This window comes from Urocampus carinirostris, chromosome 1 (genome assembly GCF_059441175.1).
Source record: "Urocampus carinirostris isolate Australia breed hairy pipefish chromosome 1, RoL_Ucar_1.0, whole genome shotgun sequence".
NCBI classification, from domain to species: domain Eukaryota; kingdom Metazoa; phylum Chordata; class Actinopteri; order Syngnathiformes; family Syngnathidae; genus Urocampus; species Urocampus carinirostris.
The window spans coordinates 12,097,507-12,114,711 of record NC_142349.1 but is presented as its reverse complement, the minus strand read 5'-3'; the positions used below and the strand labels follow the sequence as shown (position 1 = coordinate 12,114,711).

Genomic DNA, 17,205 nt, shown 5'->3' with positions numbered 1-17,205 from the left:
AAACAAAATATTTATGTTTCAATAAGTGGAGTGTTAATAAAATGGGGGGAAAATAATTTCTGATACTGATATAACCAGGTAAAACTAATTTTAAGTTACCTGTCCAAATGAATGTTGTGCCATCTCACCTTTCCCACTCTCTCTGCTCGCTCCTGAAACTTTATCAAATAGTCCAAAATTTTACCTCATCTTCTCCGCTCACCTCGTCGTCCTCTTCTCCTTCCACTTCGCACTACAGAGACTTATGCTACACGTGCAAATTTCCTCTGTAGTGTTCCAAATTCTGATAATCTCAAAGTCAAGATTGGTGCGTGCATAGCCTAAGCAATGCTGATAAATGGGGGGAACTATAAATATGAAAACAATAATGCAAAAATACACTGGGTCTGAGGAGGCAAATAGAAAAACAAGTAGCAAAATATTGCATGCATTAACCACAGACTCCTTTGACAGTTATTTAAAAGGAGTAAGGGAAAAATTACAAACCAAAGTCGTTTATTTCCTGTTTTTCAATGGCGTATAGTCTTAAGTGTCTGTATCAGTATGGTTGAGATACATTACAAAATGTTTTCAAAATAAAACAAAAATATTCGCCTTAAATTACAGTGGTGCCTCTACTTTGAAACGCCTCCGCCTTAAACTTAAATGACCCTTCACCAAAATTTTGAAAAAGAAATTTCCCTTGTCGTTTGAGTGAAGTCAGACCACGCGGCTCCCTGGCCTCCACTCTTCAGCACTGTGTTCTTTCTTGTTCTGCATCCAACATGAACGGAAAAACTAGCAGCGCACTACTAAGTTTTTATGGCTTTGTATACTTATTGCTTTTTGGGTTTTTATTTTTAAACCCTTCATTATCTTTCCCAAGAAATGATCTGAGAACGGAAAGGAGACTAGGAAGAGTCTTTATTCCTATAGAAAAGTATTTACTACTACAGAATTGAAAAAAGAGATCATAAGTATTTCAGTGTTATTTTGTCTCTGGTCTCGCTAATTGGTACTTCCCACCCAAAAATACGATTTTGACTTTCATAAAGAACAAAAAGGCCATCAAGAATTCCAATGTTGCAGTATGAAAAAGTGTTAATTTTCTTTTTTTTCTTTTTTTTTTTTAAATGTATGTATGAGTAATAACATGTACAGGCTGAGGACTAAATTTCTGGTTAGAGTTTTCCAATATTTCTTATGGGTGAAAAAAATTAAGACCTTGACCGCCAAACTTAAACAGATTCAGTTCAAAAGCTGAGTCACAGCTGCTCTCCATTCAGGCCCCGGTGCTGTGGAATGCTCTGCCCACTGAGAATGATCTGCAACCTTAGTGGAACTGGTTGAATCTAGGCTTAAAACACACTTTTATTCTGTACCTAATGAATGACCTATTGCAACATCCATTGCAGCCTGGTCATCCTGGAAGGAGGCTTACCTCATGTGCGGTCCCTTCTCAAGGTTTCTCCATTTACCTCAAGTTGAGGTTTTGAGTTTTTCCTTTCCTTTTTTAGGTTTTAGATCAAGGGATGGTGTAATAATAGTCTGTGGTTTGCAATAATCTGTAGTCTGCGCAGCTATTTGAAACTCCTTGTGATTAAGGGCTATACTAATAAACGTGACTTTACTTGACTGTATTAGATGAAATTCCATACATTTTCAATACAAATAATAAAAGGAATACACTAAACAATGCCAGATGAATTTTACAAATTATAATGAAAAAAAATCCCATTAAGAAATACAAAATATTGTTTAAAAATCAGTTCAATAATGCCAAAAATGAATGCGTATTAGAATTTTACCTATAATATCAAATGTGAAAAACATTTAAAACCTAAATACCAGTGATTAAAAAAAAAAATTGCACATTGAAAATGTGTCATTATGTCAAAATGAAATAAGATAGATTTGACATGAATATTAGACGAAAAACATAAGAAAGATGTGGACATATTTAAAACAGCATGAGAAATGCTTGACAAAACATTAAAAAATGGCTGTAAAATTCATAAATAATATATTAAATGTCAACGATAATAACAAATACTAAAAAAAAATTCATCATTACTTAAAAATATAGTAAGAAGTGATTTATGGGCTGGATTCTAGCAGAAAAAAGGAGAGAAAAAAAAGAATGCAACCTTTGTAGTAAGTTGCCAGGGCGGCAGTAGCTCAGGAGGTAGAGCAATCGTTTTAGGATTAAGGGATCCCAGTTCGAAACCCGGCTTGTCCGTGTTACATGTCGAAGTGTCCTTGGGTAAGACATTGAACCCACAATTACCCCCAATAAGTAGGTTAGCGCCTTACATGGCTGCACAGATCACGGCCGCTATTGGGAAATGTGAAGCACAATGTAAAGCACTTTGGGAAGTCATTGACTTGAAAAGCGCTATATAAATGCAGAATGCAGATCATTAATGTTGTGTCACAGGAGCTGCACCACTGCGTATCTCGTAACATGTACAAAACCACACGTGGTTGCAAGCTGCGTGTGATGCACTCTGGGAACTACACGGTGAGAATCCGTGCAACTTCCCTAGCTGGGAACGGATCGTGGACAGAGCCTACCTTCTTCTACGTGCAGGATGCGAGTACGTTTTTGCTACCGGTCTCATTTTGGAATCACCGCAGTGTTTCATGTATCCTATGTTAATAGATTTCTATAAGATGTTTTTATAATTACCAGGAGATCCTCTCAACATTGCGAAGATCGTGATTGGACCAGTCATCTGCGTGCTGGTACTGTTTGCGGCGCTAGCAGGATTTGCTATGTTCAAGAAGAAGTAAGATACAACTTCCGCTCATCTTAAAGTGCCGCACTTATTTTATAATGTGACTGAATTGCTTTCCTTTCAGCCAAACTCAAGGGCCCAGCGGTCCCATTTACGCCTCATCCAACCCCGAGTATCTCAGCGCAAATGACAGTAAGACTTTAACTGTAAAGTTTTTCTTTATATATTTTCAGAACACAAAACCCCGCCTCCACCAAATTTGGAGTAACTATTCACATTTTGTTATCAATGTCTGTTGCCTGTTGAAAAGCTAAATTTAAGTGATAACAACCATTGAGCTCAAGACTAAATTAATACAATATATTTCCTCATTTTCATTGATTTGTTGACATTTTTGGGGGGGCTTGGCTCTTCTGCAAAACGCAAGTACATATGTAGTTATTTATCTTCTTAAGGCTCCGCATATCATTTTATTTTTAAATTAATTATCATTTACATCCCCAAAAAAAGGGGGAAAAGTTATTTCTTCGGCTGCAAAAATTGCATGTGGAGTCCAAAAAGAAGAAAAAACTTTAGTCCAACACGCTGTCTCGAATGCTTTCTTTTTCTTGCGGGATGTCATTAGAACAGCATTCCACATGTGTTCCACTATATAATAGAATAGTCTTAATTGTTATTGATATAAACATTGTGAAACACATGCAACGAGATTAGACATGGCACTCCAGAGTAAAACATGTAATAACAACTTTGAAGAGAAAAAATGTAAAAGAATATCAGTGTGAATAGGCAAAAGAAAAACATAATTATGATGTAGTGCTTAGGAATGGGCATATATAGAGGTTTGTGTCCCCAAAACTTGAGAAAAAGAACTCAAATGCATATCTGGATACCACATACTGATCATGTCACTAACCACATAATCGGGACATGCTTTGCATCAATATTCAGAAAAGTTACATATAGTATAATACAATAAATCAAAAAATGACAAATGTATCATAATTTTACACATGTTAAATGTGGTGCTCCAATTCCCTACATACACTTAGCATCAATTGATGCCTCGATATTTCTTTTATTTGAGGCTTTTTGTTTGAGCACAAAAAACAACAACCACTAATTAACAAAAGGTAACGATTAAATATTTGCATTTTAATAAAATGACATAACACATAAACGTGCCCAAAGGCGATAATGCTGAAAGTTATAGGTGGGGAGCGTCATTTGACGTGTTCTTAAAAAGTTCAAAATAATATTTTCTCTATTAGGTATGCGTAAACAATGCCCAACTGAGTTCAAAGACCCTATTATCATTGTTTTCCACTACTCCTATCTGCTTTTATCTTACTTTTAGCAACAGTTTGGAAACGCACAATACATTATAAAGCAGGAACGTGGGGACTAGGCGGGACGAGAGTGATTTCATACCTGTCCCCCTAGTTTTTTGTTTATGGAACTTGAAAATGGGGAAAAGGGCAAAAGGGTGTCAAAGGAGTTTATTCAAGCGCATCTAAGAAAAGCTCATACTTGCACACGCCACAAAAGGAGCTTTACAAAGGCTGCAATGGTGACTTTAGCCAGAAGATGGCAATAGCGAGTAAAACATTCCAACACCACCTTTAATTTTGTAATTACAATGATGAGACAGATTTTGTACAGAATTTTGATGCAATTCAAATTATATTTTCAATCATCTACTAGCGCCACTTCAACTCTGTTATGTCAACACAACTCTACAGTGTGTGTATCTTAATGTTTAAAATATTCAAGCAAAAGGCTTTGAATTGAAAGTTACTCAGATTAATTTGAAAAAATACCATGTACGTGACAAATAATGTACTATTGTGTGCACATGTTTCTCCACTGTTCCGTTCGGTCTACTCGAAAATCAAGTTTTTTTTAATACATGTAGGTTTTTTTTTTATGTCTTTGCTTTTACGGAAAAAAAAATTTGCATCGCATTAAATTGATCATTTCGAGCTATTCAATGTTGGGTGTCTGTAAACTAACCGTTATTGCAACGCCATGCAGTGTACGAGGAGGATGAGTGGGAAGTGGCCCGCGATAAGATCAAAATCCTGCGCGAATTGGGCCAGGGCTCTTTTGGCATGGTATACGAAGGCATCGCCAAGGACATGGTGAAAGGCGAGGGGGAGACGCACGTGGCCGTCAAGACGGTCAACGAGTCGGCCAGCCTCCGTGAGAGGATTGAGTTCCTTAACGAAGCTTCCGTCATGAAGGCCTTCAGTTGCCACCACGTGGTAAGCCCAACCTGCGAACCACTGTGTAATAAAAAAACACTAAATGAAATGCAAACTAAGATCGTAATGGCAATTTCGAATACCAATCCACTTGTTTTCACTTCATATATTTAGGTACGTCTGCTGGGCGTGGTGTCCAAAGGTCAGCCCACCTTGGTGGTCATGGAGCTGATGACGCACGGGGACCTTAAAAGCTACCTGCGCTCCTTACGACCTGACGCTGAGGTAACAATCGCTTGTTCCTGAGCGTATACCTACGAGAGTACCTTCTGTCTTGTACCTCATATGCAGTTTTGGCCCCGTCAAAAAAAAAAGTATTAATCCATTAACGTTCCGTTGTTGATAAACAAATACATCTATATACGATGTCACCATTCAGAGAAATACGCCATGACACATATCAGTAGAAAGCTCACGAGCTCGGGATTAAAGATATGATGACAATTTTGAAATGTACAAATAACAGAAACATCACGATCAGTCAGATACAGGATACCCTAAAACTAAGAAGCCGTGATAGCTCACCATTTAGTCCCCTGGGAAGTCCGCTGAATAGTTGAATATCCGCAAACATGGAGTCGTTATTCCAGGACAATCCAGTGAATCCAACTGTGTAAAATATTGATTCCAAAACAAACGATAATGCCGACAGAGAAAAATAATCCACATTGTTGGACGTTCATTGTTGTTCATTTTGCCACATAATTTCCGTTTACAAATGAACAGAGATATAAAATTATTTTCGATACGACTGTTAGCCTCTGACCTTTTGATGTACACCACTCTCGGCAAATAGCAGGATGTTTTTCACGGTCTACAGGCTGCATTAGCCTATAAGGGCTTGTTTGATAAAAGGGAAAAGTCCTCCTTCAGCTCATACTATCTTCAGCCAGTAGTAACAGATTTAAATAATGATTGACACATGGTTATCCAATAAAATTCTTAACAAAACGCTGCACAGATATTTACTCTGTATTCAAATTAGACCCCGAAATCAAAGTGCACAACGTCATTTGTCATTTGTTTTTACACACAATTATTAAACGCAAGTGTGCACAATCATTGATTGACTTTTGAAAAAAGGAAGTCAAGCATTCACAACTCTTTGAAAATGTTTATAAAATTGGCCGATGTAAAATATACCTTTGCAAAGGTTTTAGTGTTGTAAACTAGTTGTCTCCTAATGGCCACTTTTGGAAAAGCCTAAACCCTTCAGGTAATTTGAAAAATGCAATGTTTAGTTTTTCAGATTGAGATCAAATTTGAAAAGATGCCGGATGATGCTTCAAGCTACTTTCTCGCCTGTTTTCCAGCTAAGATACCCATGCTACACTCTTTTGCAGGCACTTAATTGTAAAATAAAAAAAAATAATAAAACAGAATAAAAACATTACATTTTTGTGTGCTCTGACTCTGATTACTCGGAGTTAGTAGCACTTGAAGTGATTATTTCAGTTCGGAACTGTATTTAGTTGCGTTGTAATGTAGGTAATATAAATACACCCACCCTTTCTAAGAATTGCTGGTGGATTAACGGTTGTAGATTAGATCGTGAACGAAGGAGGAAAAGTTAACGGTCAGGGGAAATTGTGATTCATGATTTGCTTTTGATAAGTTGCTGGGTAACGCACCATGTTGTCACGACAGTTGAGTCACAATTTTATTAATGCGCTACATTACTCGTTACAGAGAAAAGTAATTGCGTTCCAGGAACGCATTCCTTTGACATTCTCTACTGATCACATGGATTTTACATGAAGCATGTCATTATCAGAACAACCCAGGCCGCCCTCCTCCAACGCTAAAGGAGATGATCCAGATGGCGGCTGAGATTGCCGACGGCATGGCGTACTTGAATGCAAAGAAGTTTGTCCACCGTGACCTTGCTGCCAGGAACTGCATGGTGGCGCAAGACTACACTGTCAAAATTGGAGGTGCTTTTTCTCCAATTAATATTTTGTACATCATTTTGGCAGCTTCTTGTAATTAGTGATGAATTTAATTGGAATTGTTTGTATATCAGTGTTGTCAAATGTTAAGGCCTTAAGTTTAAACTTTAACAGAACTCAACATTTTTAATAATTTCATGTTCAGACTTTTAAACAGTTTCCATTTTATATTTGTCCAATATAATGAATATTTAACACTTGTTACTATATTCTTTATTAAATACCATTAGTTTTCTAATTTTCCAGTTAATTTCATCTAAAGGGACAGTGTGTATTTTTTGACCACTAAAAGTCGCTGTATTGGGTCGTGCAAATGGAAACGAGTGCAAAAACAACAACAACAGCAAATATACAACTACGGAGACTCAAAAGTGACTAAAAAGCACCAGTTTTCCTTCTCATTTATTAGCCAATCCTTTTGCAAGCTTCACTTTTTTTTCCGGTGTCCCGTGGCAGCAAGATGTGGAGGCAAGTGTGTCTGCTCCCACTAGGTGCCAATTTTTCGACTTACGGGTATTTTTAAAAATGCTTGCTCATTTCATAGTTTGTTTATTTTTTTAAATCAATATTGTTTTTAATGCAATAGGTTTTCTAACCACATTAAGGTGCTATATAATACACACTGCCCCTTCAAAGGTTAGCAATGTTTTTCATTGTACTATATGTTTCCACTTTACATTGATTTCCCCTTTTTTACGTGTATTTGGAGTGTAATTGCATTCATCTAAAAACTACCCCTCCCTCATTCGTTCAGATTTTGGCATGACCCGAGACATCTACGAGACTGACTACTACCGTAAAGGTGGGAAAGGCCTTCTCCCGGTCAGGTGGATGGCACCGGAGTCTCTGAAAGACGGCGTATTCACCGCCCATTCAGACTGCTGGTCGGTTATTTGGTGACTTTGAACGTCAAAGGAGGAAGGATTTTCTTATAAAAATTTGATTTGTGCACAGGTCATTTGGGGTGGTGCTTTGGGAGATCAGCACCTTAGCTGAGCAGCCTTATCAAGGCCTGTCCAACGAGCAAGTGCTCAAGTTCGTCATGGACGGTGGTTACTTGGATCGACCAGACAACTGCGCCGACAGACTGTGAGTACATGAAAATGTCAACAATGCTACTATCTCAGGTTATACTTCTAAATCGGACCAAGGCACTCTGTCCTTGAGGGCTGCATGTCCTGCATGATTTTGTAGGTTTCTTTTCTTCAGCCTAGGCTAAACAAATTATCAGCTTGTTATTAAACTGGCAGTAACTTTTACGATTCTGGTATCCTGGTGATTTGAATCTGTCACGGGGGAGACCGGACCAGAACGGAGGCAGGAGGCAGGAAGGGAGAACTCAATTGCGTTGACGATCAAAACTTTTATTTACCAAAATAAAAGTCGTCCAAAACTCAGGGACAAGACAGAACAAACAGGCTTTAACAAAAAAACGTGCAAACACAGGTTTCTTCCAACTCAAACAAAACAGGACAGAGCAAAACAGAACGGGAAATGCAGACAGAAAATGCAATGAGCCAGCACCCGCAAAACCCCAAACCCCCCTTAAGAAGCAAACGCGCAAATTAGGCAAACTGCTTCAGCTGTTGCCCAGGGGGCGGGGCCAGCCGGTTGCCACGGCGACCATGCTGGACATGACAGAATCATCTGTATTGGAGCAGGAAAACCTCAGAAATCATGCAGGACTTGCGGCGCTCCAGGACACAGTGTACACAGGTGTGTTCTAACTAATATCGTCTATCTATTCAAGAGTGAATTCATTTGGGTTGGTGGTTGTTAACCAGGGCTAGATATTACAATCTAAGCTTCTGCAGATTGCATAATTGTGTGTGTAATGCCTATGCCCTTCGATCACGCTCTCATTCTATTCATCCGCCTTCCCCCCCATTTTGCTCATCGCATTGCGCATTCACAAGATGAAGATATTCCCGTTCCTAAGGACTAAGGGCTACCAGCTTCTTTTCACGAAGATATGTCAGGAGTGCCCTAGCTTCTCCCTAGTCATGCTGCTTTGGCATTGTTGACTAACTACATGTAACTGTGGGAGGGCATGAACCGATTGACAACTTGATATTGTTTCTGTCATGTGGAAGAAAATTATTTCCGTTATTTGTTTTAGTTGTTTTGAAATTGTCCTTCAATGGTTCATCGAAGAGTTATTTAGAGAATAATCGTTTTCTAAATCTGTCAATATTTAAGTAAAAATTACATTGTATCTCCAAATTTATTTTGGGGTGAATGATGGTGTTTTTTTTCATACTTCTGGACAAAACTAATTTTGGAAATAAGTGTTGATATTTGTGTCATGTAATTTCATTTTCTTTAGATAGTACTGCGAGATAAGGAAGAGCAAAAGTGGGAGTTGATGGTATCGCAGATGAGGAACAATAAATAAGATTAAAGCGCAGTACAAATTTAATGTCATACTTGTTTCGTTTGAAACACTACAGCTTTTTATTGTAGCGAGTTCCAATCATACTATTTTATATGAAACTTTTTTTTTTAAAGGAATGAATATTTTTCGCTAACAAAAAGATGCTCCCAGTAAAGACAAGATAAGCAGTAACTTTACAAATTCTAGATACATCTTTCCCTTGCCCTAACCAAAGAATTAGAAGGTGGAGGAAAAAAAAATAGACCAAGTTGGTAGTTTAAAGTAATGGGTTTGTGGGTTAAACCTGGTGAGCATTTTTGTGTGCCAATTGCCAAAGGCTACTGATAGGCTAGCAGGCTACTGATATTGTCCCTGAGGTTTACTAGTACTACAACATCGATTTTATTCGGTGGAATCAATTTGTTGTTGCAGCCCTAAAGTGAACCCTAAACAGCTATAAAATATTTATTTCTGGTCACTAAAAACCTATTCAAACGGTAAGTAAACATAAAAAATACAGTAATAAGCTATATAATATGATATCAACAAAATAAAGTGTGAGTTTATTATGAGCACTTAAAATGTATGCAGTCGCCATAAAAGTGCAGGTGGAGCGGAAGAAGTGGTGATAGAGATAGCATATCTGTGACCTTAGCCGTTTTTTGATTATTTAAATTGTGTACGCCATTTAAACATTTTCTTTATAAAAAGGAAAAAAATTAAAAAAAGATTGATCTCATCTTGCCCGATCTGGATCATCTTGGTCAATGGTAGCAGACAATGGCATCATCGTAGGTTGCTAATGTTGTCGCAGTACTGTACATAGAATGTCTTGCTGTGAGTAAATAGGTGCCGTGATGTGTTTGTAGGGTTTATTACTGCTTAATAAGGGGATTTGGAACCAATAATTAAGGAAGCAATTGGCTGAGGTTGACATGTAAAAGATCGAGAGCCTGTCGATGAGCACTTACTGTATACTCAAAATCAATGTTACTGTAACTTTAAATGAACGTACATGCCAAAACATTTAGGCACATTTTTTTTTGTCTGTAGTAGTTTACATGCACAAACTGAAACAAGCTGATGCTGGCTGTGAGTGTTCTCAAGTGGTTTCTAGTGGTAGCCTCTGGGAATGCTCGTGGCCTTGAATTTTCCTCGTATGCAAGATTTTTCTTTCAAATCAAACTCGTTTATTAAAATTCTTGTGGAAAGCAAAAAGGAGGTACGACAGTAATTTCAAATCTGTTAATGTTTACTTTTTCCAAATGATGTCCTTCCACCTTTCCAGACACAACTTGATGCAGATGTGCTGGCAGTACAACCAGAAGATGCGACCGTCCTTCCAGGAGATAATCGAGATGCTCCAGAACGACCTGCACCCTTCCTACCGCCAGCGCTCTTTCTTCTACAGCGAAGAGAACAAGCCACCCGAGAGCGTGGACGACCTGGATCTGGACGTGGACAACATGGAGAGCATCCCCCTGGACCCCTCCTCCTACTCGCAGCGCTCCTGCCTGGAACGGGAGATGGGTGGAGGAAGTTACGAGGAGCACCACATCCCCTTCGCGCACATGAACGGCGGCAAGAGCAACGGACGCATTCTCGCCCTAACGCGGCACAGCCCCTCTTAACAACAACCCAGAGAATCTATTTTTTTAGTACATCAACTCACAAATCACGCTCTCCGGATCAGCCTCAACGCATCTCTCAGGATTTGTACTTTTGCAACACACACTACAGCGCTTTTTGTACGTAGGCCCACCTACATCTTACCTCTGTACATATGATATATACATAGAGAGAGAGAAATATAAATTTTGCCAAGATTGTGGATAAAAGCTTCAACTGTGAAACAAGGCTGCTAACAGACAAACAACAAACCAATGGATGAAAGTAGGAGGCGGAAAACATTCTTTATAGACCTTTGTCAATGCATCTAAAGAACCTGAGCCAAAAAGGATGGGAAACCCTGGGCTGGAAGGGAACTAAATATGTTGACCCAATCCAAGGCATTAGAAAACTGCAGCAGCAGCGCCCGCTCCCCCCAAAATATGACCAGAAAGACTGCCACGTTGGAAGAGGTCATTCTTCAGTTGTTCCAAGTTGAAAACTGCAGTGGTGCCTTTAGATAGGAGTATCTCGACAAATGCGTTTTTCTAAATACGATTTGTCGTCCTGCTATCTTTTTTGTTATTTTTCTTTTGTTTTGTTTTTTTTTTGAAAGGGGAAAAAATGAAATAAATGTCAGAGTACTTTTGATCTTCAATGTAAAAATCTAAACTAAGAGAATTACCTGCACATGAAGGTAGGCCACGGACTTAAATCTCAGGAATGTTTTATTTCATAATCCTAAATATCAATGCAGAATGCCAGGTGTTGATATCTAGAAGACGGCTTATTACATATAGTCAGTAAAATAACTCATTCTGCTAAGGTTTGTGCATGTATTTTTTTACCCTATACACGTCACGGGATGTACTCTAAAACTGACCGTATTACAGGGTGTTTAAAAAAAGTTGATATACTTTATATATTCATAATTCATTATTATAATAAATATATGCTTTTCCCTGTACTAATTTATGAGCAGATCATTTTTATATAAAAAGAAGAAAAAAAGTAATCGGCTAGAGACTGTTACCCAAGATATGTTTCAGTGTGTTTGGCAGGAGCTGGATTACCAACTTGGCGCGTGCTGTGTCTCGGGCAGTGCACATATTTATATTTGTGAAATCATCCATATAATCCACATGATTTGGAACTTCTCATTCAGATTTGACAGAATAAATCTCATAATCTTGAACTTTAAAACTTTTAAATTTCAATTGCCATAATCATGTACTTTCTGTGGTATTTACATCTCAAAGGATATCAATTTTTTGGAAACACCCTGCATTATAATAGCCACTGCTGGCCCACACTGTAACTGTAAGATTTTTTTAAATTACATTGTACAACGACATTCCCAAAAATATGCATGTCAGGTTAATTGGCCGGTCCAAATTGTGCTTATGTGTGAATGAACGAGTGAGTTGTCTGTCTCTGTGTGCCCTATGACTGGCTGGCAACCAGTTCAGGGTGTCCCCTGCCGACTGCCCGATGATAGCTGGGATGGGCTCCAGCATCCCCGCGACCCTAGTGAAGATAAGCCGTGCAGATAATGGATGGATGGAGTTATACCATTACTTAATATTACACGTTATTTCCCTCGAAATTGTTATTTAAAATTGGTATCAACTATTTGACTGGGGAATTGTGATTCAACAAATAATCATGGTGATAGAGGAAAATGTAACTCTTATCTCAAGGTGCCACTGTACATAATGGACCCGCACAGTTTTTTGAGGAACTGAACAACAGGAGGAGAAAAAAACAATCTCAAGAGGGCTTCCCACTCCCGAGTCAAAAGGCTTCACTCGTTGGAAACAAACGAGGCCGAAAGTGACCTTTCATAAACTCTTGAACAAACTGGTGAAAGTAGTTTGTTTTTGTTTCTTCTTGTTGTTTGTTTTATGTCCGATGCTCTGCAGTACCATATTCCAAACAAACAGAAAAACAGCACACGGGACAGATCACACAGGATCAAGTTTTTCATCATTGGGTTTTATTTATTATTTTCTTTTTCACATATACAGCGGAAGGATATTTAAAAGAAAAAGATGTCGACCAATGGCTGCTTTTTCTTCAAAAACGGACGCTATACAGTATAAGCTGTTTTTAAATATACCGTGTACATATACGGCAGATCCATGAAACGATTGGTATTTTTGTACATAGCTCATGTTGCTCGCAGATGGAGAGAAAAAAACTCTTTTTACATGTCACGCTATTGCTGATTTTTTTAAATCAAAACTTTGTGAACTTATCAACCAACAGCACTTGGGCTATGTTTTTGCTTGGCAGGCGAAGGAGTGTTTTATTTTGTTTAGGGTTTTTTTGCATCATTGTCATCCCTAACAAGATCAAATAAAATGTAAATAATGCAGCAAGGAGGAGGCAGAATAGCCCCAACTGGAGCTCTGTTGTTCTCTTGTTTTCCTCAAAGCCTATTTCTTTTCCAAGAACAAAACATTAAGTACAAAAATATCCCACTATCACACAGTGTAGCACCTATGCTGTTAGGCAAGGGAAGAGAGGCTACTGGACTAGTAGTTCTAGGTTTAATGAGCGGTAAACTTAATAGAGGAAACACCAAAGTCAAAATAATAGGAAAAAAAAACCTAACAAATGAATGAACAAGACAATGGACATTTAACATAAACTATAGTATTAGACCCACTCTTGCTTTATTTAAGGTGTTAGATGCGCTATCCTACATTTTGTTAATCTTGGTTTACTAACCCTGTTTTGTTTATTTCTGTTTGATGACTGTTCCTCTAATTTTGGTCGATAAACCTCTTGTATTTTTATTCGCACGGATAGGATTTTGCCTTTTTCTCTTCAAATCGCCCGTATTGAAACTGTTATGCACCCTACCATAAAGCAATGGCGGCGCCCTCTGTTTGGCTGCGGCTGCATCGACTCGCTACAACGGGTCAGGTGTATCGACATTTCGTTCTGTGTACATTGTTACAAAGAATGACAATACAAAGGAAATTATTATTATTATTATTATTTCTGCATAATAAGCTTTACGGTAGCGTGCATAACAGTTCTCAAAAGTGATTCGTATACGGTGTGCATTACCGTTCGATTACGTTCACAACAAAAACAAAGACTAAATGGTTTATGTTGTATTACATTCCCAACAAATGCAAGACGAAGTGTATTTAGTTATATGTTCGCCATTACATTCCCTAAAAGTGAGATAAAACGAGGTAAAAGTGGTTGTAGTAGCGAGGGGATGCATTTCTCGGCATAACACCGGCCCAAGAGAAGCGAGCTAAGCAGCTCCTTAGGGCCGCACAACCACTAGGGGGCCCCCCAAGAGTGGTTCACCTTTTTTGGCGCTAACATAGTCCCCATTGTTACTTTGTGTGTCCACTCAAAAATGCTTCTACAGAAATACAACAAAAAATACTACACAATAATTACAAAACTAAATATCAAATATAGTGCTTAAAACAGGGACCTCATATATTATTTTGCGTTCATTCTGAAAATCAAAATGCATAGAATTACTACAAAATACTACTAGAGTAATACTATATTACAAAATACTAATTATTTATTCCAAAAATACTATCAAAAGACATATATAGTAATATTACAAAAATTAAAGTAAATTAATACTATAAAAATACTAAAATCATAAAACTAATAATACAAAAATACTGGGAAAATACTACAGTTATACAACTTTCGAAATACAACAAAAGTACTACAGAAATACTAAAAAAATACTACTATAGAAATATTACATACAAATTACTTCAGAAATACTACGAAAATGGAACAAAAATAAAACTACAGTAGCACTACAAAAAACTACAGAACTTCAATAAAAATCTGACTTGAGAAATACTAAAAAAACGACAGTAATACTTTAAAAGTAAATAACAAATGAAATGCTTAAAACGGGGACCCGATGTCCTTTTTGCCCTAATTGTAGTTGTTTCAAAACTAATTTGATGAAAACCAATCCATTTCAAAAGAAGTATACCATGTCAAATGCGGCCCCCGACTCCAAACGGTTGCCCGGCCCTGGAGTAAATCATGGAACGAATTCTCGTAGGTATGCAAATTAACAATATGAGGGCCTCAAATCTAACTTTAGGGCCCCATGAAGGCTTGGGCCGGTCCAGGCCAGGGTATAGTCAAAAAACATTTACACTGACCCCAAATACACATAAATATACCAGTGGGTAATACATTAAACTAACAGAAAAAAAAGATCAAAAGGAAACCATTGCATTTCAAAGATAACACATTGAAGGATTTTTTTTTACATTTAAATACAACTCAGAAAAAATGCAACCACGTTGGATCAAAAAAGACATTATGACATTATCAGATCTGAATCTAAAAAATATATCGTTAATACTTACAAATGGTCATGAATATTACTTTTTCCATACATAAAGATTGGAGGTTTAAGGGCACAGGGCAGCTACATACTAAATAAATGCGTGAACTTGCATGTTGTAATGGCAGCATCTGTCGGACTAAAATGCGACGAACGCGTGGATAATAATATAATACTGTACATCTGATGTTTCATTCAAATGGTCAAGTCAAGTCATTTTTATTTGTATAGCCCTTAATCACAAAGAGTCTCAAAGGGCTTCACAGGTTATTACACAGACTAATTTTTCAGACTATTATTACACCATCCCCTGATCTGGAACCAACATGAGGGCAAGGAATAGAGAAATAGAGAAAGATATTGTCCACGAAAAGTGTTGGGTTATTCATATGCTATAGCGTAGAAGTGAGTCTTAAGCTTAGATTTAAACATTTTCACTGAGGTTGCAGATCGGATCTCGGGGGGGAGGAACATTCCACAGCAACAGTGCCCGGATGGAGAACGCTCTCGAACCAGCGGAACACTTCTTTGCTCTTGGGATCATCAGAAGACCAGCGCTCTCAGAACGAAGGCTTCGGACCGGAACATAGGGGGAAATCAGATCTGAAAGAAATGAGGGAGCAAGTCCATGTATGATTTTGTATAATACTAAGAGAACCTTAAAATCACATCTTAGGCTAACAGGGAGCCAATGCAGGTTAGCCAAAATCGGCGTGATGTGATCGGACTTTTTTGTCCTAGTTAAAAGCCTCGCTGCGGCATTTTGTAACAGCTGAAGACTCTTGATTCTGGACTTCGGGAGACCAGAGAGTAGTGCATTACAGTAGTCGAGACGGGACGTAACAAACGGGTGAGTTATAATTCCCGCATCCAACGGAGACAGCATTGGACGAATTTTAGCAATGACGGGCACTCTTTAAGGCGACTCCAAAGACTCCAAAGCCAATCACTGGGTGAGCTAATGAATAGACCTCTGAAAGAGAATTTGCACATTATCCTGGAGTATGTCACCTGGGGATTTATTTCTCTCTAATGATTACATTCATTTTTGTTTTCAAAATGACTCTGCTGGTCAGACAAAATTAAGATTAAGTATGAGAATGGCTAACTGGTTGTTGTTGATAACTGTTTAATATATTGGCATATTTTGCTGCTTTTCTTATAGTTCCATAATCAATTATTTTATGTGTGATGATTTCACCACATTCTCAGCATTAATGACCGTCGTATGGCTGTGTTACAAGGGGCCCAAGACTCAAGTTTGGTGTTATTTTTAATTATAATACACCGTAATACAAGACAACTAGATATTTCCTCAAATGGAGGAAACACTACTAATTTAGAAAAAGCATATGTGTAATTATATTCTATAGCTTAAGAATCACCTATATTTTATGTTGACAATATCTGTTTATTATTTGTTATTGCATCATCCATTGCAGCCTGGTCATCGTAGAAGAGGGATTATGTGCGGTCCCTTCTCAAAGTTTCTTCACTTCCTCATGCCGAGGTTTTGAGTTTTTCCTTGCCCTCATGTAAGTTTTTGATCAGGGGATGGTGTAATCATAGTCTGTAGTCTGTACTGCCCATTGATACTTCTTGTGATTAAGGGCTAAATAAATAAACATGACTTGACAATGTCAATCATGTCATCTCCCTCTAGGCAAGCCTTGTGTTATGTTAAAAAAATAAAAGAAACTCTCCATCTATAAGTATTTTTCATAATCATATGATAGTTCGTGTATTTTTGCTTATAATTCAAATCAATGCAATAATTCTGTATTTTAATCAATTTGTTAAGCACAGGGAGGCGCTAGTAATGCACACTGTCCCTTTAAAATATTTGAACGTCTTTCGAAATGTTAAAAGGGGAATGATTGAATGGGACATGCATCGTTTCAGTGGAACCTATTAAGAAAAAAATGCAAGGATGGGA

General features: G+C 37.8%; 1 protein-coding gene across 1 annotated transcript in view; it reads left to right on the top strand.

Moving 5' to 3' along the window:
* The window catches only part of insra (insulin receptor a), a 79,795-nt gene extending 66,475 nt beyond the window's left edge, over positions 1-13,320 (top strand). Inside the window, exons 13-21 of the mRNA XM_088326842.1 lie at positions 2,417-2,576; positions 2,672-2,768; positions 2,842-2,909; positions 4,752-4,981; positions 5,096-5,206; positions 6,756-6,915; positions 7,685-7,814; positions 7,885-8,019; positions 10,593-13,320. Coding sequence (XP_088182968.1) covers positions 2,417-2,576; positions 2,672-2,768; positions 2,842-2,909; positions 4,752-4,981; positions 5,096-5,206; positions 6,756-6,915; positions 7,685-7,814; positions 7,885-8,019; positions 10,593-10,935 — 1,434 coding nt within the window. The 3' untranslated portion in view covers positions 10,936-13,320. The remainder of the gene's footprint in view (positions 1-2,416; positions 2,577-2,671; positions 2,769-2,841; positions 2,910-4,751; positions 4,982-5,095; positions 5,207-6,755; positions 6,916-7,684; positions 7,815-7,884; positions 8,020-10,592) is intronic.
* The last annotated feature ends 3,885 nt before the right edge of the window (positions 13,321-17,205 follow it).